The 22,871-nt window shown below is 36.7% G+C and overlaps 3 protein-coding genes and 1 pseudogene across 3 annotated transcripts; 2 read left to right on the top strand and 2 right to left on the bottom strand.

Moving 5' to 3' along the window:
* Window positions 1-1,459: 1,459 nt before the first annotated feature.
* LOC18992043 (trimethylguanosine synthase) lies at window positions 1,460-2,943 on the bottom strand. The gene is made up of 6 exons (XM_006415393.2): window positions 2,804-2,943; window positions 2,484-2,700; window positions 2,258-2,393; window positions 2,060-2,151; window positions 1,842-1,965; window positions 1,460-1,733 (listed from the first exon to the last, which is right to left on the bottom strand). Exons 1-6 carry the CDS (start codon window positions 2,835-2,837, stop codon window positions 1,665-1,667), a joined length of 672 nt encoding a protein of 223 aa, XP_006415456.1. The 5' UTR covers window positions 2,838-2,943; the 3' UTR covers window positions 1,460-1,664.
* Window positions 2,944-4,037: 1,094 nt separating this feature from the next.
* On the top strand, window positions 4,038-5,567 carry LOC18992042 (putative glycerol-3-phosphate transporter 3). The gene has a single exon (XM_006415392.2). The coding sequence runs from the start codon at window positions 4,038-4,040 to the stop codon at window positions 5,565-5,567; it is 1,530 nt and encodes a 509-aa protein (XP_006415455.1).
* Window positions 5,568-9,714: 4,147 nt separating this feature from the next.
* Window positions 9,715-15,221, bottom strand: LOC18992040 (annotated as a pseudogene).
* Window positions 15,222-19,250: 4,029 nt separating this feature from the next.
* Window positions 19,251-22,569, top strand: LOC18992039 (probable receptor-like protein kinase At1g30570). The gene has a single exon (XM_006415389.2). The coding sequence runs from the start codon at window positions 19,866-19,868 to the stop codon at window positions 22,422-22,424; it is 2,559 nt and encodes an 852-aa protein (XP_006415452.1). The 5' UTR covers window positions 19,251-19,865; the 3' UTR covers window positions 22,425-22,569.
* The last annotated feature ends 302 nt before the right edge of the window (window positions 22,570-22,871 follow it).

The following is a 22,871-nucleotide window of genomic DNA, read 5'->3' as shown; positions in this document are numbered from 1 at the left end:
ACTAGAGGATTTGATTTTTACTAAATTGCAAATCCACGTAAAATTTTTTGATAACTTTAATTTAAACGTGTAATTTTTGTTATTTAGCATAGTCATTAAAACTCTAAGGAAACGTTTACTTATGAAGCAATTATTTGAGTCAATGATATTTTGATAATTCTATCCCAAAAAGAAACAATATATTATCGACAATTTACGTGACTTTTCAGAGTGCAGCATATGCTAGTGTTAACCAAACCAACTTTGTTTTTCAAAGCCCTGAGACGTGAAAGACAAAAGTCTCCAACCCGCTAAGAAAGCATAATCCAGATGACCTCCTGCTCCTAGTTCTGTGTCCTAAGCGAAGTGACAAAAACATGGATTGTAGACCTTTCTTTTTATTTCCGGGTACTTCTTGAAAATTAATTGAGGAACAAGCATTGCTCGAGGAGAAAAATCGTAACGGCCCACAAAACATATCAAGCTATGACGATCAAAGAGATTTCAAAGAGAGTGAATTTGAGAATACTAAAGGAGTAAACGGTGGTTGAAGCGACGAAGATGCTGGCGAAGAAGTGTGTAACAGAGATGAAGATTGGTAAGTAAGAGATGGAGAAGAAGCTTGAAGGTTAATAGAAGAAGAGAGAGAGAAGGAGAAGTTAAAGGACACATTGTTGGGATCAGTTAAGAGAAGAGAGATTGCATATTTGCTTCACACTTACATTTGTCTATGAGAGAGACCTATGCTTAGCCGCTTAGGGTCAGTTCCTTTATAAACTGATTTGGAAAGTGAGAAGTTGACTTTAGGTAAGTAAGTAGTTCCGAATGAAATATTGAAAGCTTTTGTATTTAACGTTGCACTGCAAATGCCAGTTTCTTCCAAAAGACATAAGAAAAAGCTTATATCCTGCCTCAGATAAAATAATAATGTATAGTCATGCTCTGCTTGGAAAGAGCATTAAAGGCCCAAATTTTTAACAGAGTTTCAGGAAGTTGTTGTCTTGTAGGCAACACTTATGGTTTTGAAGAAGACGATGACACATTAGCCTTGCTTAAACGGTTACAAGATGGTATGACTTTTGGTCAGTAGAGTTGGCTAATAAAGAGAGTTTTAGAAACAGAAGAGCATACAATACTTGAAAGCTTCAAGATGGCATACAGAAGAGAAACGGTGAAGCTTCGAACCTTGATCATCACAGAGCCAAATTGGCCTCGACCATCACGGCTTCCCCTGCCTCTAAGTTGGTCTTAGGGTAGCTGCAATTTCTTTTGCTTTGTTGGAAAATTTCACCGGTCTATCCCGGAGATATCTCTCGGTAAATGGGGTCATCAAGATCCGTTATGAGTTCCTCATTGGAATCCTCTGAAACTACCACATCCGATGCCAAATCCAATGCAGCCAAAATGATTAGAGCAAGAACCTTTGGCTATGAGGACATAATTTCTCTAGCTTGTTTCTTGATACGCATGCACGGGTACTACTCATCTAATACAATTTATAACCGAAGAATATAATTAAGAGTTTTGGAATCCTTGGAAGTAGAATCAGAATAATATATACATATAAAAAAACATCTCTTCAAGAAATTAACAAAATTATATTGACACAAAATAACCGATGACAAGAGTTCTGTTGGCTGATGCAGCAAGATAGTTACTCTCATGCAATGCTTCCAATTTCTCAACTAAAGGGCAGTGCAACTAAAATAAGCCGTTATGGCTTTCAATTTGCCTCCAACACAGTTTTCTTCTATCTGAAATCAAAATATAAGAGATTGTCAAAACAAAAACAAAAAGAAGAGTTTTGCAATAAACTAGCTCTCCTAGTATTCTTGTTGACAGAGTTGCGTTAAGTAAGTAACCTCAAGAGCCAGAGGAGGCGAGGAGAGCCAAGCGAGTTCTTCCACTTGGGATAAATCAACATTTCGCGGTAGAAACATTATGATATTAGGCGTAATGGATTGAGCAATCTGAAACAATGAATACCTAGACACAAAAACAAAAAATTTCATTAACTGGTGTGTGCATTGAACACAAGTTTACATCAATAATTACGAGTTAAACTTATGGATGATGTTACCCGTCTCTCGGTTGGAGCATATTCATCTTGTAACTCTCAACTTTGTTGTACATTGGTCCTCCCCATGGTGGTGACAGAAACAATACATCTCCCTAAACCAAAAAAGTTTGATTTTAATTAGCACAAGAACAAAAGGGTCAACAAAAAAGAAATCTTTATATTTGGAAGACTAAAAACTGATAGAGAGAAGAAGATAACTTTGAGAGATGGAGCTAATTGGATGAAATCACCAGCAACAAAATCCACACGATTAGCAACTCCATAAACCATTGCATTGTTAATTGCCAATTCTACCTTCAATGGATCAATGTCGATAGCTATTACAGAAGAACATCTATTAAAAAACACAACTTGTTTCAGAAAACATGACACAACCATTAATCATACAAATTTGTTTGTGCAAGGGAGAAAGAGAGCTTCTTACACTTTAGCAAATTGGATAGTGTTACCACCAACGCCTGAGAAGCAATCAATCACTGATTTGCCACGACATCTCTCAGCATGTTTGACTGCGATTTCTTCGGGAGTCACAGAGTACCATCCTTCTTCATCCATTTTGATACCTTGGTCATATCTCGAGAATAGATTGTAACGTTGAATCCAGTACTTTCTGATCTTAGGACTTGTGCCGTCTTCTTTCTCTATCAAAGCGTAATTAGTGATTTTCAATCACAGGAGGAGGCAAAAACAAAACAAAAAATCCACATAATGGTTTAAAGGACTGATCAGCGACTACTGTATTACCTTTCTCCAGGCGATATCGTTTTTTGAGCTGCATCGATTGTGACCCGTGAGTGAGTCAAAGAGCCGACTCGTGTTTCAACGAAAACCCTCCGATGTCCAGGAACAGAGAAAGGGAGAGAGTGTTGGGGGTTCGGTTTTACGGAAATTGACATTTTCGGTTTGGTATAAATGGTTTGACACTAAATTCTTCACCGGTTATTATAAACCGGGACCGAGTGAAAGAAATAGATAGAGATTGGGAAGTCGCTCGTTAATGACGGCCGGTTTAGACAGAAACTATTGTGTATATTTTTTGTTTTACTTTAAAGGATCATGTACATCAGTGTCGTGGACGCTTGAAGATGACTTTGTGTGTATTTGTTTACAATTCATGATAGATTTTTTTTCTTACGAATTCAAAGTACGCTGCGTAGAATTTTTTTTTTTAGTTTTTCCTATTTCTTGTGTGTGAGTATAAAAATTCAAAGTACTTTGTGTGTAATTAGTATATAAATGATATATAATTACATTGTTGCTTGCATAATCTTTGGTATGGTCATAACAATCCTGTAACAGCCAGAGGCAGCTCACGTGATATATACACAAAATGAGATACAAAAGTCAAATACATTAATATTCCAATTTGAATCATTCATAAGGGTGGACTTATAGAGATTACATTTTTAAATAGTGGGATAAGATTGAAATTTTCGGTCTTTCAGTGATTATTATTGAGATCATGTCGTGCCTTTGCTTCTTTTTTTTCGAGTAAGTAGGGTATATTCCCTTAATGGATATATGTTATTTCTAGTTTATTTCCTCATCAGATAAATCTGAATTCTTGATTTGAAATGTTCTGCCATGGTTAGTTTCTGGTTTAACCGTATGTGCGTACATGTTTGTGAGGTTAGTAAACTGAAGTATATGAGCCAAAAGTCAAACAAATAAAATATAAGATTTAAGTAATTTAAGTTAGTTATTCTCACGTTCTTTAACTTTTTAAGTAGTGCCTTTTTTTCCTTCCAATTTTTTTCTAAGCATAGAGAGAGTTTTTTTCTCTTCTCTTCAAATTTCAAAGGTTATTCAAATTCTCTTCAAATAAGTTTTGGTTTTTGCTGTTAGTAAGAGATGATCAAAAGGAAATCTCATGGTTAAGATTGTTCTTAAATTGTGGCCTCGTTGGTTAAGATTGAATTTATTTGTCTTGATATCATTTCAGGTTTTGGTCAAGTGAGGGAGAGAAAAGCTAATAAACATGGCGTCTTGGACTTCATCTGAGTTCCTATACGTAGAGATAAAACCACCAGGTATTCATTTCCTAGAACGTTTTAAGCGTTCAGGCAAACTCTCTTTCAAGCAATACCAAGCAATGGTCTTTGTCTTGACCTTCGTCGCCTATATTGCCTTCCACGCAACCCGAAAGCCCAACAGCATCGTCAAAGGAACGCTCTCCAAACAATCAACCGGACATTTCAAGGCCACGGACAAAGGCGGATGGGCTCCTTTCGATGGTCCAGACGGAACAGCTTTGCTTGGACAGATAGATTTGGCTTTCCTCTCTGTCTACGCGGTTGGAATGTTTGTGGCCGGTCACTTGGGTGACCGTTTGGACCTCAGGACGTTTCTGACGATAGGTATGATCGGGACAGGAGTGTTCACCGCTCTGTTTGGTGTTGCTTTTTGGGCCAATATCCATAGTTTCTACTATTTCCTAGCGATCCAAACACTGGCAGGGTGGTTTCAGTCTATTGGATGGCCTTGCGTGGTTGCGGTTTTGGGGAACTGGTTTGATAAGAAGAGGAGAGGGGTGATTATGGGTGTGTGGAGTGCTCATACATCAATAGGAAACATCATTGGGTCGTTAATAGCGACCGGGCTTTTGAAATTTGGTTGGGGATGGTCTTTTGTTGGTCCGGCTTTGCTCATGACGTTTCTTGGCATTGTCGTTTACCTTTTCTTGCCTGTGAACCCTCCTGCTGTTGACGCTGAGAGAGATGGAACTGAAGTTGATTCCACGATGAGACTAGGTGACACCATTACAGAAAGCTTCTTGAGCTCTAGGATGAGTACTGGATTCGACAGAAGAGCGGTTGGGTTCTTGGCCGCTTGGAAGATCCCTGGTGTTGCTCCTTTTGCGTTCTGTCTCTTCTTCACCAAATTGGTCTCTTACACTTTCCTCTATTGGCTTCCTTTCTATGTGAGCCAGACTGAGATAGGAGGAGAGCATTTGTCACAAGAGACATCAGGAAACTTATCGACACTCTTTGATGTTGGAGGCGTGGTTGGAGGGATCTTAGCCGGTTATTTCTCTGATCAGCTCGACGGGAGAGCAATCACAGCCGGAGGATTCATCTTCTTAACGATCCCAGCTCTGTTCCTCTACAGAATCTATGGTCATATCTCAATGACAATCAATATCATCCTCATGTTCACGGCTGGAGTATTCGTTAATGGACCTTACGCTTTGATCACAACCGCGGTTGCAGCTGATCTCGGTACTCACAAATCGCTTAAAGGAAATGCAAGAGCTTTGGCTACAGTCACTGCTATTATAGATGGAACCGGATCAGTTGGTGCAGCCATTGGACCTGTTCTTACGGGTTACATCGCTGCGATTAGTTGGGATGCTGTATTTTACATGTTGATGACTGCAGCTTTGATCTCTGGATTGTTGCTTACTCAGCTTATTATAACAGAAGTGAAAACTTTGTTGTATGGATCATCGGAAGAAGATGAAGCTGGTGCTCATTCTGAACCAAGACCTCCCATTGATGTCCTCATATGATATATATCACTTTGTTTTTGTTCTTTTGTTTTAATGTTTCTCAATCTGACTTGTATTGTCTTCATGGCTTCGTTCTTTTTGTCATTGTAATATCTTTTTGTGTTTAAGTTTGAATGAAAACAATCTATCCCTATTGGTTTTATTGTGTCCTGTATTACTCATGAAACAAGTGATGTAACCTAACCAAAAGAGGCTAACTTCATATCCAAGTTATCTTTCTTGTGGATTAATCTCTGTGAAAATGATAATCATATTTAAAACCAAATAATAAGAGCCAATTCCAATACATAATGGCATGCAAAGAAGAGTTTTATCACACACACACACACACACTAAAAAAATCTTCTAAAATCAAAACTTTTTGGAGTTAAACAAATAATCATTAATAATTTTAATATCCGAATAAAACCCTCATCAAAACATGAAAAACATAAACATCCAAAACCAAAAACAAGAAGTTATGCTCAAACTTGGGTTACACAGAAGTTTCGGCTTTCACGTTACTATGGGCGTTTTTGTCTCTGGTTTTGCCTAGGTCAGTCGAATATTCTTCCAGGTAAAGTGTTTATTCATTTTTATTTATCATTTTGCAAATATTTAAACTAAGAGTAGGTCCATTGGGGTTCATCAGATTTAAAAATTAATTTTTTTTTGTTTAAGGTTTGGGAAGAACCCAAATATGTTGTGGTTTCATTAGTGAACTCGAGAATAGGGTTCATTTTTTTATCAAAATTTAAGTCAATCGTTTGTACAGCTCAAGTTGATTAAGCTCAATCAAAGCGGAAGCTATGGGTATGAAATATACAAGTCAATGGAAGCACAAATTGTGTCATTTTCGTTTGTGGTAGAATAATGGACTTTTGGAGAATGGTATTAGCGAAGCATAAGTAATCAAAGATCGCTCCAAGTGATTAATGCTTTACTATAAATGTAATGCTATATGAAAAATAGTTAGTTTTCAACAACATAACACAGGGTAATTTTACAAAGACAAAATCCCAAAGAAAAACTGTAAAACTCAAACAGCCATCATCAGCTTTGGACCATTGTCCGGCATTCCCATTCCAGCGGCTAAATCTGCATCGAGTTGTGAGTGTGGAGCAGGTCCCTGCATTATCTTCACACTGCAATCACACAAATATCAAAATCGAGAGTCTAATCAATGCCATCAAAAACAAGAGTTATACAAACCACAACACTCATTTGGCACAGTTAATCTTCTAGACATGCGTAGAGCAACAAATATAATCAATGAAAAATACTAAAACATCAAAAGCAGAACAGAGAATGTCAATGTACTCAATAGCAGCAATATCCGTTTCGATAATAATAATTCTGCCAAGACGAATCCAGTAATTCCAAACTCACGCATATGATCCTACCACAAACGATCCTTCCATTACAAAAACCAACACTATGAATCGAGTAAAACCCAAAATGTAACCAAGGGGAGGAAAGAATCAAACTTTACCGCTTCTTGTGTTTTTTGGTCTTGAAATGATCATCTCGCACTGACGCATTGGAGAAGTACCGACTGTAACAAATGAAATAGAGACAAAGGACAATTATTAACTGATAAAACAACACACACATACATGCTGATAAAACATCTAAACAGAGGCAACAAGACCGAACAAGACGCAGTACACAGCTGCAAAAATCGTTAATCCAAAACCATTAGTGGACACTTCTTGTTGAAGCTGTTGCTGCCTTTTTTGAAGCTGTTGAAATCCAAAACCATTAGTGGACACTTCTTGTTGAAGCTGTTGCTGCCTTTTTTGAGGAAAAGATAGACCACTGCTTCTATTATCCTCTTCTATAACCGTGGCTGCGTCATCCATTACAGCATCCTCACCTGACTCGTCCAACTCGATAATCTCTAATGCACGGGGTTGTTGGGAAGTTCCTATGGACTGTGAGTAAGGAGACAGACGGATTCCAGCAAACAACGGCTCTCAAAAATTAATATTAAGTGAGTAAGGAGACAGACGTATGATATAACTTCAGATTCTCTGTGCTTTAAACGAATGAATATCAACAACTATAATTTCTAAGGTTCCCTACAACTTGTTTTTTTCACAATCTTATACGATTATTTTGCTGAAACTTATCTCATTGTCGAAGAAACTTCATCACTCCCAAATAACTTCTAATATCATCTCCAAAGATACCAAATTGATATATATTATAAGATTGTTTTGCTGAAACTTATCTTAAAATATCTTCTCATATTCACTTCAACCACATTCTTATACTTATTTCTAAGCTCATAACACAACCCCAAAGAGAACAATTTGATTAAAGTTTTAAAAAAACTTACTGTTAAAGCCAGAGATCAAGTCTCTATCAACATAGAGTTGCCCAGAAGGTGGCTGATGATAATGGAGAGAAATGAACAGAGCAATTGCTCTCTCTTCGTTTACAGGTGCAGGCTCGTGTTCTTCCTCCGCACTCGTCTCTTGCATCGCCACATCTGTTTCCTCTTCCTCGATTATCGGTGTAAATTTCAGAGGATGCATCCAAAACAGAATCTCGTAAGGATAACAAAACCTAGGGTTTGATCAATTAAGAAAAGAGAGAAAAAGATTAGATGAATTAACCAGATGACGAATCTTTCGAGTAGGAGAAGAGAGAGAGAAATCAGAAAATTCCTCGTTCGCTCTGTCAATAACTTTCATCTTCATCAGCAAGGGCTCGTCGTTTACCATTGTTTTGTTTCAGGTATTCTCCGATCCAGATGAAAATCGTTTGCGAAGAGGAAGAGAAGAGGAAGAGAGGAGAGAGTCGGGTGAAGAGAGAAATGAGATGGAAAACAAAATTTTGTCCCCCAAACACAACTCTTTTTCGCCCAATCCCCTTCCGCCACGTGGTTTGGATACGAGGTCTTCTGGATTGGACATTTTTTCTTTTTTTTTAAAATCCAATATACGTATGAACATGTGCCCAAAAACCTTGACGACTCTCTAATGTACCTGCTCTAAAATCTGGTCTAAATTATTTAGTCTTTATGCTGCTCAAGGATCAGCGCCCACAGCATGCTTTTTTTTTGGGCGGGGTTGTCTTAATTTGCTCTTAATATTATTATAGGCCATCATCAAATTTTTTTTTTTTTTTCATTTTTCATGATTTTTAAAAAATGAAGCCGATCTCTGTCAGCTCTTAATTATATTCTTGGCTGTTTTTACTCTTAAGTCTCGGCGATACGAATCATACGATTATGAGTGTAATTAATTGTTCTTTTCCCTCGTCCTCTTTTTCCTTTTCTTTTTCTTTCGATTTTTATTCAGACCGAGTAATTATGGGATAGGAGTCTCAGTCACCGGACAGAAAATACGAAATGGTCAAAAACTATTGTCACGATTTATACGTTTTCTGGTTATTACTAAAGTACAGGCTAGGTCAATGTTTAATAAAGAGTATTAATGAGTTGAAACTTGAAACAAAGACATACGAGATAAGTTCCTTGTCGGATGATGGGAATATTAATTATTTATTTGTCTTATTAATTAACTTGTAATCCATTGGTTGTTTTTAAATTGTTCGTTAACTATTTGATCATTAATGAAGAAATGAGTTTTGCACACACAAAAAAAGATCCTTAATAACCAAAAAATATCTTTTTTGGCTATTTTTCTAATTACACTAACCAAATTTTCGATATTTGTTTTTTTTTGTCAAAGAATTTTCGATATTTGTTTTCGTTTTCTATGTAAACATGTTTTATTTATGTTTGAAATTAATCAGCTCGTGGTTCATAACTTTTCGTTTAATATTGGTCTTTTTGACAAGAATTTTCATGATGATTCCTATATATGAATCATACTTTCACTATACATACATCATAAAAATTGTTCACCTCGCAGAAATCAACGTGAACATAATAATTATATTAACGAGTAATTCCTACATCGTAAACCTCTCGTCACATCCTCTTCCATATGATCAATGTTGAATATTAAGTATGTATGTATTTTTACAATTCACTATTGACTGGTAATTTTCAGTTAATGATCAATGTAAGTATATATCATATAAGTAACCGTTAATCTTTCTCTCAAGTTCGTTAGGAACAACTCTCAAGAGCTCATGAGTCTCTCTACGCTTTATTCATCGATCATGTGTGAATTCTTCTTCAGTGTGTTGTGAATCATAGGCCCAAGAGCACGTAGTAGAGAATAGTTACTGGTAAAGAAACTATCATACCGAAGATAACCCTGAAAAAATAATAATCAATAAACACATAAAAACTTCACATTAATCAAAAATCCACATTTTTTCAACATTCAAGCCATTAACATTAAAGATAAATTCTTTTTTTTTCAAAAGAGCAAGGAACTCACAATGTACTGAGTAAGTCTGGGTGCAAACCATACTCCATCGCAAACACGAATGGTACTATCCCTTGCGACAAAGCCGCCTATGCATGAAACAAAAACATATCGGCCTCGTCAAGTTTACTAATATAACACTAATTAATCAAAAATAAAAATACAACCAAATTCTAGCCACGAGCTAGGTATATATTATACGTACTACCAAATTGAAGCAACCTCTAAATATATAGGCTGAACCAATATATAAGTTTACCTGTAGGATGGCAGCATGTAACCTAGAACCTTTCAATCCAACAAGAAGAGAAGCAGCAGCCATGAAAAGAGGACCTGATATGAATCTGATCAACATCCCTATTGTCGCTTTCTTCGCCCCACAGGCGATTATCTTTGGCTGCAGCGCCATGAATAGACCTATAAATCTGAATTTGTTGAAATTTGTATACTTCAAAATAAAATGATTTTATGTAGCTATCATGTAGGTAAAATAAAGGAAATTATCAGTCATACCTAAACTAAACATGCCCATTCCAAGACTTGCATCTGATATTATCTTTATTGAAAATGCCACTATACTTGGCATCTCTATATTCCATCTGCTCGTTGTTTATTTAGAAAAGAAAAATACAATAAAAATTAGATCAATGGTTATTCAGGGATTTAAGTAATAATTATTAATTTACTTACTTGAAGGATATAAGACCACCTCCACCGTTGGTATGATGCGGGGTTCTAGTATTGCATTAAAATTAATGTTTTAATGGTTAGAAAAAGTAGAAACATCTCTTGTTTTAAGATTTTTAGAGACTCACCTGAATCTTATATGTGGCAATGTTTGATTGGTTAAATATTTTTTTATTTTTATTTTTGTAATAAATTTTTTTTTTCAGCTGGACTGTTTAAAACTCCAAAACTCTCTTTTCTTCAACTATATTTCAATTATAAGTTTGGTACAATTCAAGATTATAACTATGTTTAAATTTCAAATTATAATTTAATTTTCTGTATTCTATGTTTAAATTTCAAATCAATGAAATAATTTGTATTAATAAATTGTTGGTATTTAAAAAAAAATAATAAAAACAATTTTTTTTCTTTTAGAATCTCTCATTAGATACTACCATTGGACACCAAAAAATGAAAAAATCTATAACAGGTTCTAAAACATTAAAGTGAACAAAAAACTATTAAAAAATATGATTAAATTCCCTAAGTAGACACCATGGTTGGAGATGGTCTAAGTGACCAGACAAGACCTAACATGCTATAATAAGTGTTAGGGTTTCGGGAAAGCTTGCGTCCCACGACAGTTAGTATGAGCTGCACCATCACAATGGCACTTGGCATTTCTTGCTTGCCAAAAGCAGCCACCAAAGCTGTGTCTTTTCCGGCCGCTGCTTCCTCCATGGAAGCGGACATAGACGGTGGCGCAGCTTTAAGTGCGTCAGTGAAGCTGATCTTCTTCTCTGGTTTTGATACATAATCATATATACATGCACATCAGCTGATATAGACACAAATATATAATTTATAGGATAATCTAGAATTTTTTTCAAGCTAAAAAAAACACGAATTATATAAGATCAATAAAATAATTGGGATTTAGCTCTATATTCTTTCAGCGATGGGAGATTTCATCCAAACCAGCGTACCAGTTCTATTAACGTCGAGCTCATTCGGGTGCAACGAGTAAGCATCGGAGGTAGCATGACCTGAGAGCCTCCTCGGGCTTACACCATATTCGGGTCGGATGAACCCGAACCCGCTTAAGTCTCCGTTACAAAACATGATCTCGTTAATATCACCGTTATAAAACTGAAGCGTGCCACTTCCTCCGTCGTGAAAGAAACGGTGAGGAGTGTTGAACGAGAAAATCTCGGCGTTGGAAAGATTAGATGCTCGAGGAGTTAAGCACAAGGTGGAGGAGGAAAGAACGAAATCAGGTACGGTAGATGATATGGACCGCCGGATCCTGAGACTGATCCGACCGTTTACATCAGTTTCGGTTTCTGTACGGAGCGTATCCATTTCGTCTAAGGAGATGACGTCATCGTCGACTTGGATCTTGGCGATTGACCCGGCCGCTTGACCGGGAAACTCGGTTCGGATAAGCAACCTCGCTGCTCGGAGTTCGAAGAGGAAGAGTAATAGAGTATACCTATACATACATTTTCATATATCATACGTTATAAAATAAGTCAAATTGTTGTAAGACCGCGAAAATCCGATTGAAATCACGAATAGAAAATAGCAATTTTATAAACGATATGTTAAGGTAAGAGATTAAAACGAGAGTTAGAAAACCGATTGAAAACAGACGAAAACACGGAGTCGAGATATGATCTCTTTCCTTAACTCAATAAATCGCCCGTAATGTGTGACGGTTTGTTTGCGATTTTTGAATCACAGGATACAACCGTGATGAGACTATTGCGCAACACCTGTAATAGAATCTGCGAACTGAAATTATACTACGCTATAGCTCTCGAGACACTTACGATATTAAGACGAGAGGAATTTGCTGGAAAGAATTAATTGTTGTGTGTTTGGTGTATTCGAGAATTCGATGATTTAGAATGAGAGAAGATGGCGTCTATTTATACTGGAAGGTTCAGCTTGATCCGCAAGGAATAAGCTTTGGCGAAAAAGGAATATTCACGAAATATTCTCCTTTTTTCCGCAAGTAAAAGGATTCGGAAATCTTCCGTTATTATCTGGACGCAATCTTTTATTTCCTAAGATTTATCCTTTCAATATGCAAAAAATATTTCGCAGGAACTAAGAAGCCCACGACCCACACCCAGCTATATAGAGCCCAAGAGCCCAAGAGCCTAAGAGCCCAAGATCCCTAAAAGCCAACTAAAAATGCTACGAGCAACAAGCAACGAGCAACGAGCACGAGTCCGACACCGGCACCGACGACGACGACGACGGCGGCGGCGGCGGCGCGCGTAGGTGTTTTTGCATAACGCCCTTTTACTTCCACAATGTTGTTGACCCTTATTGTGAGAAGGCCATATATATACTAGAGATTTTTCTCCTTGGTGAGCAATGTGGGACAAATACACTTCCACTAAACTTCCACTTTTAGTTATAGCCAATAGGAACATTTCATTTCCATAGGCTTAAACCCAAATCTCAAATGAATTTATAAGGCCCATTTGCTTATTAAAATTCATTTCTTATTCACACACAAACTCAATATTACAAGTCCAAATGCTTATTAATATTGGGTTCCAACAATTGTAAATAAAATAATTAAAAATATAGAAAATTGAAAAACGCACCAAATGATGCCTTGAAGAACAACGAGTTGGACCATGAGATTTTGAGTGTAATCTCCATACATGGCTTGAAGCAAAGGGATGCCCATAACGAGAGTGTTAGGGAGAGTGGCGATGGAGAAGAGAGTGATGAGCCAATCATGACCACCGGACTTGATCCCATAGAGAGAGCAAAACCAAGACCATGAGTTTGGACAAAGTGTCGGCGATGATGAACATTGTGTCCATTTTGTAAGGGTTGTTCTGTGAGATGAAGTGGAAAGAGAGGACCGGGACGGTGAAAACCGAGACAAAACGGTTGATTCCGGTGCATTGCTCGGCCGTGAATATCTTCCACCACTTGACCGATCCATAGGCTAGTGATAACACCATATTTTGACCATTCACTTTAATATCTTTTACAGGTGTTTTTACTCCATTTTCAAAGGTTTTCAAATGATTTCTATGTTTCCGGATTTTAAAAGACTTTTCAGGTAATTTGGGATAAAGACGCACAAAATGGAACAAAAAGACTATTTTGGATAAATGCAGACCGTCAGAACTCTCATGGAGAGATGAAGACCTTCTCACCGTCTGATCACCCTCAAAATTGGACAACTTATATAAAAATCAACCAGCTTTCAAATGCACTTGGTTTGGAGACATTCCAACGGTTGGATCTCAAGATATTCCATTAGCCCCAGAGCCACTCGAAGTCGGCCAGCAAGTCACGCAACCGCGGCCAACAACCTATTTCCCGCGGTCAGAAGCTTCTCGACCGCGGCCAACCAACCAATCCCCGCGGTCACGACACTCCCGACCGCGGCAATCAAGCTCCGAATTAAAGCCTATGTATCTGAAGCCCAAAGTCATTTTCAGCCTCAATTCTGGAACCCTAGAGACCATGGAGTATTGGAGACTATAAATACATGTCATTTAGGTCGTTTTTAGGGAGGGCCCTTCATACTTTACATAAACCCTTTTCCTTTAGCCGTTTTTATGAGATTTTCGTAGAAGATTGTTCAAGTCCGAATTATTCAATAGAGAAGCTTTCTTTATCTCTTTTCTTTACTGTTTTTCATTACTTTTATTAAAACCGATGATGATGTCGACCTCAGCCATGTCTGAGTAGATCCCGAGTTGGGCTTAGGGTTCCCGAAAGGGGCTCTCATAATCGATTAAGACATCTAGGTTTATAGATCTGGGATTTCGACTTGTTCTCTGTTTATTCTTGTTCTTATTGCATGTATGCTTGATTGATCACCTAGTATCTGATCTAGATAGTTAGTGTTGCGGAAGTTTTCATTAACTATCAGTCCTAGAATGAAACAAGCGATTTTTCCGTAGGAGTGGAAACCTACCTGCGGCGAGATCGTGAGTATTGACGAGTCTTGTGCAGCTCTTGCGTTCTCTCCCTTCCAGGGCCAGAGTGGAACCTACTGGTCAGGCTTGCGATAAACAGTTGGTTATGATCACGACAGTGACGTAGTCATACCGCCGTACTCTAGCTCTAGAACCCATATATCGTTATCCGTCAATCCCAATCCATTTACCCTAGTGTCAAAAACCGATTATGATCCCTTAGAGTTCCCAAAAGCTCAGCATTTTTAGCCATAGTTTACAATTCTATCGATTTTCATTTGCTTACTTAAACCTGCATTTCAATTCCCTTAGTTCGATATTTTACTTGCTTTACTAGTCTTTCATTCGATATTTTACTTGCTTTATTAGCCTTTCATTCGATTTCTATACTTGCTTTTAGGATAAATTTATTTGCTTTCTTTTGTTTTAGTTTAATTCGTGACAAACAAACAACCTTTAAAAAAAAACAATCTAGTCTAGACATAAAGTTAAAAACCGTAGAAGAATACCAGGCACACAAATCTCTGTGGATTCGATCACTAAATACTACAACTGATTAGCTGTGCACTTGCGGCTTTCATTTGTTTTGTTAAGGGTAAAACTTGTTCCCTCACGCAGTTTGACACGACATCAGCTAGGAACATGGCGAAGTAGAGTGGTGCCATTGCAGAGATCACTTATTCGCCTCCTGTTATCATCTTCTTTCCTTTGCTCTCTTTTTTTTTTCTTTCTGGTTAGCCAATGTATGTAGGTTAAGTTCTGTGGAAATGTATCTCTGTATTGGTTTATATAGGGATTTATTGACGAGATTACCCCTCGTTTATTTCGTTATTTGCGTATACATCATACTTAATGAAATAAAGTACATTGAGCTCATTGTAGGTGGTTTTACCCCTACTTGGTTAAGGCAAACATAGAGGAAAACACAAATAACATGCTATTCTTGTATTTTTTTTTCACAAAATCTAATATTATATGATGGACACGCTATATCCTTATTTATTCACAAAGTTAAATGCTATTTCCAATGCTACCAAGGAAAGTATACTTATTGATGAGATAGAAACCAACAACAGCCATGATTTGGTGAAAATAACATGCTCAGAAGATGTAGCTAGCTAGTTAGCATTTAACCATATAGGTTGCATCGAAAAATAAAAATAAAAAATAGATTTGTGGAAAACATAGATAACATGTTATAACAAGTTAGCATTCAACCACACATAGCACGCTCTCCTAGCGGTACCTTGCAATGAGTCGCGGTGGAATTTCCAAATCTTCCTACAAAAAAATTATATTATTCAATCAACCAACAGAAAAAAATATTGCGCAAACCGCGACTTATATATACAATAATGTAAAACAAAAATATATACACATTTGGATTGTGTTCAGTTCTTACAACATAGATTAGGAGTTGATATAAAACAAAAAAACAAAAAAAAACATTAGATTAGGAGATGCAGTAGTTTACAAGTTGGGTAGCTTTTTACACATGCAAGTCGAATGGGAAAAAAGGTGTATATACAGTTTCGATTTTTCGAACGTAGCATGACAGTAAAATAAAGATGAGACGAATATTTACTGTCGTTTGAGAGAATTAATAACGATTTATCTATAATTATGTATTGTTCATTTTTGCCCATTTTATTTTCTATGTAAGCATATTCTTTCTTCAAGAGCCTATGACAAAAAAAAAAATACAGTTTGTCTACGCAAGTATTGGTATTCAGTGTTTTGTCAAAGTAAGCTTTGTATTATCTATACCTAATTCTGTTGTTTTTTTCTCTTGGTTATGATTAAGTTTGTTGCATTTGGTGTATTTTAAAATGAGAAACTAAAGGTTCTATTTACAGCCAAACCGTAATGAGGAGTAGAATGTACCAAAAGTATATATATATTTAATCATACCTTCGTTCCTACAACCAGTGCCTAGCTAATCGCATATTTTCGTAGCTATGACTCTGATATTACAGTAGATAGGAAATATATAGAGACGGGCGATGATAAATAATTTCGTTGCTATACATGTATTTTATTAAAAGCGACAAAAAATGTAATGAGAATATATATGATACAGAGTGAAAATATTCATCTGCCAGTTTGTTAATTAAGAAATAAACCAATTTGCAGCAAACTTGGATGAAATAATCTATCAAAATCTCTCTCACACTTTCTGCTCTATCGAATTAGGCTGTCGCCCAAATTATCTCCCTAACTCTTTTGTTTTCTTCTCTTGTTTATACGTTTAAAATTGTTGTTTATTGTGTATTTACAATGGAAAACCAAAATTCTATTTAGGCCCAAAATTGAGCACAAATACATAGATAAAAAATCAAGATTAAAATAATTAAGATTTCAAGTTATTAATTAAAGCTCCACCTAACTTACTTGATTTCTGTCTTCATGACTTCGTTATTTTTTGTGATATACTCCTTCTGTTCAGAATTATTTGATGTTTAAAGTTTTTGCACACAGTTTAAGGATTCATTTAATTTTTATTTTTCCTATACTAAAAATATTATTTATAATTCATTTAAATATCATTCAGCCAATAAGAAAACAATCTGCAGAATATAAAAGGTCAAAAACTATAAAAATTCATTAAATTTTGCATTGAAAAGTGAGAACATCAAATAATTCTGAACAAAAAAAACCTTCTAAAACATCAAATAATTCTGAACAGAGGGAGTATATGTTTTTGTGTTTAAAGTTTGAATGAAAACAATCTATTACTAATGAAACAAGTGACCCAAAGACGGTAACTTCTTGTACAAGCTATCTTTCTTACGGTATTATTTCTGTAGACGATTGGAAAAACTAATATTTAAATAGAATCTTTCCTATTAGTACTGTATAATGCAAGTAATGGAAATAGATAAATGGAAATCATGATAATGTCTCAGCCGTTTGACTTAGTCAATGCATCTTGAGTTGGTTTTCTTCACACACACGTTTAGGCCTTCTTTCTTTGGCTTGTGTTATCTCATCACAAGTCCTATTCTATTACGTGAAACCAGACGTGGGAGACTCGACTTTAGGGGTTTCTAATTTTCTAAAAACCCTATAAAATTTAACAAAATAAGAGAAAAAGACAAAATAAAACATATTATAATCGAATCGAAGCTAAGGTTTTTGGAAGATTTATTGGTCAAAAACGAGAGGCACCGGTCTTACTTGTGTCAAATTTGATGGTTCTTTTCTATGGTTGTACACTTGTACATCACTATACTAGTGTAGCTTTCGTTTAAAACACATTATTGGTAGTTTCCTTTTCTGAGATAATTCAAAAGTCATTTTAGTCGTCGTACACTCGTACTACAATATCAAAATTTCTTAACTAGTTAAATACTTACTTAAATTACATATAATCCTTGGATAGACCATTTCGAGTAGTGACTGAATTTTTAAAATTCTTCTGATAAAATAATTAAAAAAAAATTGTCAGTAAAAAAAAAAGAAATAATAAAAAAATTCAGGAAACCGCAATGTACAAGTTGCTTTTAAAACAAAAACATGAAGTTATGCGCAAACATATGTAGTTGCTTCACAAATAATTTTTCGTATATAAGTGGGCCTTCAATCTTAAATGGGCTTCATTCCAATACTCTTAAAGATTCTATTGCAACTCTGGTTTCGGTTCATTTGATTGTCATTTTTTTTCTAATCCAACCCTATTATAGAGATTTTAAGTATATATTTACAAAACATTTACGGTTATCTATTGCTTCCTATTGGGAACAGAAATTTACTTTTTTCGAATATACGTAAGACCCCAAATTTCCATGCATTTATCCGAGATTATAATTTTGCAAACCGATTTAATTATAATTTTGATCTTACACGTCCGTTAGTAAAGATAATCGAAACATACTAACATTACTATATGAACCATTAAAAATGTTGTCGTTGAAAAAAAAAAGAGGGACAAGCATAAAGTTATGATCAAATAAAAAAAAAAAGGTGAACAGATCTGTGATTGTATATGAATATGATATGTGAACAAATGTTTTTCTTTTCCCCTAGTAAGTAAGTACTTCAAGGGACGGTACGGACCAAGTAAACATCGAAAAGACAAAAGAGACCTTACATTGTCTCGACGCATGTAGATTTAGGAAAGGGTAATAATGGAATTTGAAGTAGGCGGTATTAATGAAATGCTGATGATCGACCGGACATGTGCATGTGACCCACTTTCCTATTATTGCCACCGCTCTTATCTTTTGTCTCTTTTTCCATATTTTCTTTTTGGTTTGACAATTATTTTTCATTTATCTAAGAATTTCTTTATTTCTTTTGCCATCTTCAGAATTACTTTATGCTATATAAAAAAACGATATCTATATTTTATGGTATATAATGCAACTTCTTCAAAAAATAAAAAACATCTATAAGTATTGTAGAAAATTGTAATTTTTCTGGCAACAACTAGAGTGATAATTTTTATTATTAGTACTTCTAAAGAAGCATTCTTTATTGTATGTACATTGCAAAACACTCCAAAACATACGATTTTACCTATAAATTATTGGTAATTATTATATGAGTGCTATCAATTTCAAAGTGATATGATGGTGATGCGATTCTTAGTACTTGGCTTCTTTGTAAAGAGAACAAACAAGCAGCAAACAAAGATTTAATTTTTAAAGGACGAAAAAGAATTTACTTTAATGTACATATTTGAACAAAGAAAACAAATATTCAAGGCAAGGTCTATTATTCTTTCTTTCTCTTTTCCAATCTGTTCCAACAAACAACCCATGTTCATAATTTTCTTCTCCAGATAACCCTATCAGCTTTTTTGTTTCTTTCTCCTCCCTCAAAATTTTCATCTTTTGTTGGAAACCCAGATCTTTGTTCTTCTTGTTTCTTCATTTCCTCTGTTTGATTCCATCCCCATTTTGGTTCTTATTCACTGAAAGAATCCTACTTTGTGTCTTTGTACTTCTTGTGGACTATTCTGGGTTATATTTCAGATCTTGTAGCTTTATTGGATTATTTACTGAAAGAAGTTGGGATCTTTGGTTTGTTTTGTTAACTCTGCCTTGCTTTATTGAAAAGAAATTTTCAGCATTTTAGGACTGATTTGCTAAAAGGCTGTTGATTTTTGCTTGAGAGAGAGAGAAAATAGAAATCTTTCTTTGAGAGTCGTTGTGAGCCCTTTTTCTCTTGCAAATTTTCTAGTGGAAGCTAATAACAGAGAGGAGTAAAAACCAAACTACACACATTTGGGAAATTTCTGTTTCCTGGAGGAGCTTAGATAGGATTTTAGCTTATCTGTAGTTGAACATTGTCTCTTTGTGATCGATTTACCGGGTGATTCTAGGGTTCTTTGAGTGGCTATGTCGAAGCTGAGGAAAAAGTTTCTGGAACTTCTGTTATGTGTGTTGATAATCTTCACTTGTGTTGTTGTCTATGGAGAAGCTCAGTCCAAGAGCTTCCTTGTGGATTGTGGCTCAAACACTTCAACCAAAGCAGATGGAAGAATATGGGTTGGAGATTCGTCTCCCAACAACAGTTTAACCCTTAGTTCAGTAGGATTTGATGCCATTGCATCGACGACATCGATAAAGAGTTCTGTCCTTTCCGAGATTTATAAGTCAGCTCGTGTTTTCGAGACCACGTTAAACTATACATTCGATGGTATAGCTCAAGGAAGTTGCTTTGTTAGGCTCCATTTCAGCCCTTTCGCCATCGAAAACCACAATGTGAATGAGTCTTCTTTCAGCGTGTTTGCTAATGGTCTGAGACTGATGCGTAACATCAACATCCAAGGAGAAATCGCGCATAAAAATCTCATCTTGCAAAGCTCTGGCCACAATTCCACCGCCTCTTCTCTGGTTAAAGAGTTTCTTTTACCTACAGGACTGGAAAAACTGGTTTTGAGTTTCATCCCAGAGGAAGGATCATTCGGGTTTGTCAATGCTATTGAGATTGTTCCTGTTCTTGACAAGATTTTCAAGGAATCTGTTGCTAAAGTGGGTGGAAGCGAAGTGGAGCTGGGTTTGAAGGGACGTGGGATCGAAACTATGTATAGGCTAAACGTTGGTGGTCCAAAACTAGGTCCAAGCCAAGATCTTAAGCTGTATCGGACATGGGAAACAGATTCAAGCTACATGGTGATTGAAAACGCCGGTGTGGAAGTCAAGAACAGCTCGAACATCACGTATGCTTCGGCTAATGATTCACCTGTGGCTCCTCTTCTTGTGTATGAAACCGCTAGGACAATGTCAAACACCGAGGTTCTTGAGAAAAGGTTCAACATTTCTTGGAAATTTGAAGTGGATCCGAATTTTGATTACTTGGTTAGGCTTCATTTCTGCGAGCTGGTTGTGGATAAGCAGAACCAGAGGATATTCAGGATATACATAAACAACCAGACGGCTGCTGGTAATTTCGATATATATGCTCACGCGGGAGGGAAGAACAAAGGTATATATCAAGATTACTTCGATCCGGTCTCCTCCAAGAACGACATTCTTTGGATTCAGCTCGGACCTGACACATCCGCTGGTGCTTCTGGAACAGATGCTCTTCTGAGTGGTCTCGAGATTTTCAAGCTAAGCAAAGATGGGAATCTTGCTCATTTCATCAAGTTTGATCCGAATGGTCACTCGGTTAGTGACTCAAAGATGCGGATTATTTGGATCAGTGTTGGTGCTGGTATAGCAACGATCATTCTTTTCACGTTCTTGGTGACTTTGGTTGTGTGTTTGTGCAAGATAAGGCGAAACAAATCAGATGACTCCAAAAGCAATCCTCCAGGCTGGCGTCCATTGTTCTTGCATGTTAATAACAGTACTGCAAACGCCAAAGCAACGGGGGGTTCACTAAGACTGAACACTCTTGCGGCGTCTACAATGGGTAGGAAGTTTACACTAGCCGAGATTCGTGCAGCTACCAAGAACTTTGATGACGGTTTAGCTATTGGCATTGGAGGGTTTGGTAAAGTCTATAGAGGGGAGCTTGAAGATGGAACGCTCATAGCTATAAAACGAGCAACACCGCATTCTCAGCAAGGACTTGCTGAATTCGAGACCGAGATTGTGATGCTCTCGAGGCTTAGGCATAGGCATCTCGTGTCTTTGATTGGTTTCTGTGATGAGCACAATGAGATGATCTTGGTTTATGAGTACATGGCAAATGGAACTCTGAGGAGCCATCTGTTTGGAAGCAACCTTCCTCCGTTGTCATGGAAACAACGGCTTGAAGCTTGTATAGGATCTGCCCGGGGACTGCATTACCTCCACACAGGCTCTGAGAGAGGAATCATTCACAGAGATGTCAAGACAACAAACATATTGTTAGACGAGAACTTTGTGGCGAAGATGTCTGACTTTGGACTGTCTAAAGCTGGACCTTCCATGGACCATACTCATGTCAGTACAGCTGTGAAAGGGAGTTTCGGTTATCTTGATCCGGAATACTTCAGGAGGCAACAGTTAACAGAGAAGTCAGATGTTTACTCTTTCGGTGTTGTGTTGTTCGAAGCTGTTTGTGCTCGAGCTGTTATAAACCCGACTTTGCCCAAAGACCAGATCAACCTTGCGGAATGGGCTTTAAGCTGGCAGAAACAGAGGTCTCTCGAGTCGATCATCGACCCGAATCTGAAGGGGAACTACAGTCCTGAATCTTTGGAGAAGTATGGGGAGATAGCTGAGAAGTGCTTAGCGGATGAAGGGAAGAACAGGCCAATGATGGGAGAGGTTTTATGGCACTTGGAGTATGTTTTGCAGCTTCATGAAGCTTGGCTACGCAAACAGAATGGAGAGAACTCATTTTCAAGCAGCCAAGCACTAGAAGAAGCACCGGAGAGCTCTTCTCTCCAAGCTTGTTCCAATCAAGATTCCTCAGAAATGGAGAAGAGCCAAACAGGATCAACTCTTCACAACATGGAGTAGAGGAAGCAGCAATGGATTGACCATCCCCCAAAAATAATTCTTTTGTTCTTTTGTTTTTATTGATCTATCCAAAAGCTCTTAGTAACTGAGCTTTGTAATGTCATGACACTAGCAAATATAATTTGCTTTTTAAGGTTTTGTTTACTTGGCTTATCTGGTTTTTGTTATTCAGAGTCTTCAACAACTTAATTCATTCCACTTGCGTAAGAAGAAAACTAGTTCTCTAGTTCAAGAAATCTCACTCACAAGTCACAATCTCTTGAGGTTTCAAAACAGTGGAGAAAAACTTATTGAAAGGAGTTCTACAAGATAGAGAAGACTTAATGCTCTGTCTGAAGGCAAAGAAAAATCTTAGCTAACTGCAAAAAAGGATCAAGAGGTACAAGAGATACTTTTGTGTTTGGTAAGCCAAATAACAAATTGCAACTTTCAAACCTGGAACGAAAT

Source organism: Eutrema salsugineum, unplaced genomic scaffold (genome assembly GCF_000478725.1).
Source record: "Eutrema salsugineum unplaced genomic scaffold, Eutsalg1_0 scaffold_5, whole genome shotgun sequence".
NCBI classification, from domain to species: domain Eukaryota; kingdom Viridiplantae; phylum Streptophyta; class Magnoliopsida; order Brassicales; family Brassicaceae; genus Eutrema; species Eutrema salsugineum.
This window is presented reverse-complemented; position numbering and strand designations above follow the sequence as displayed.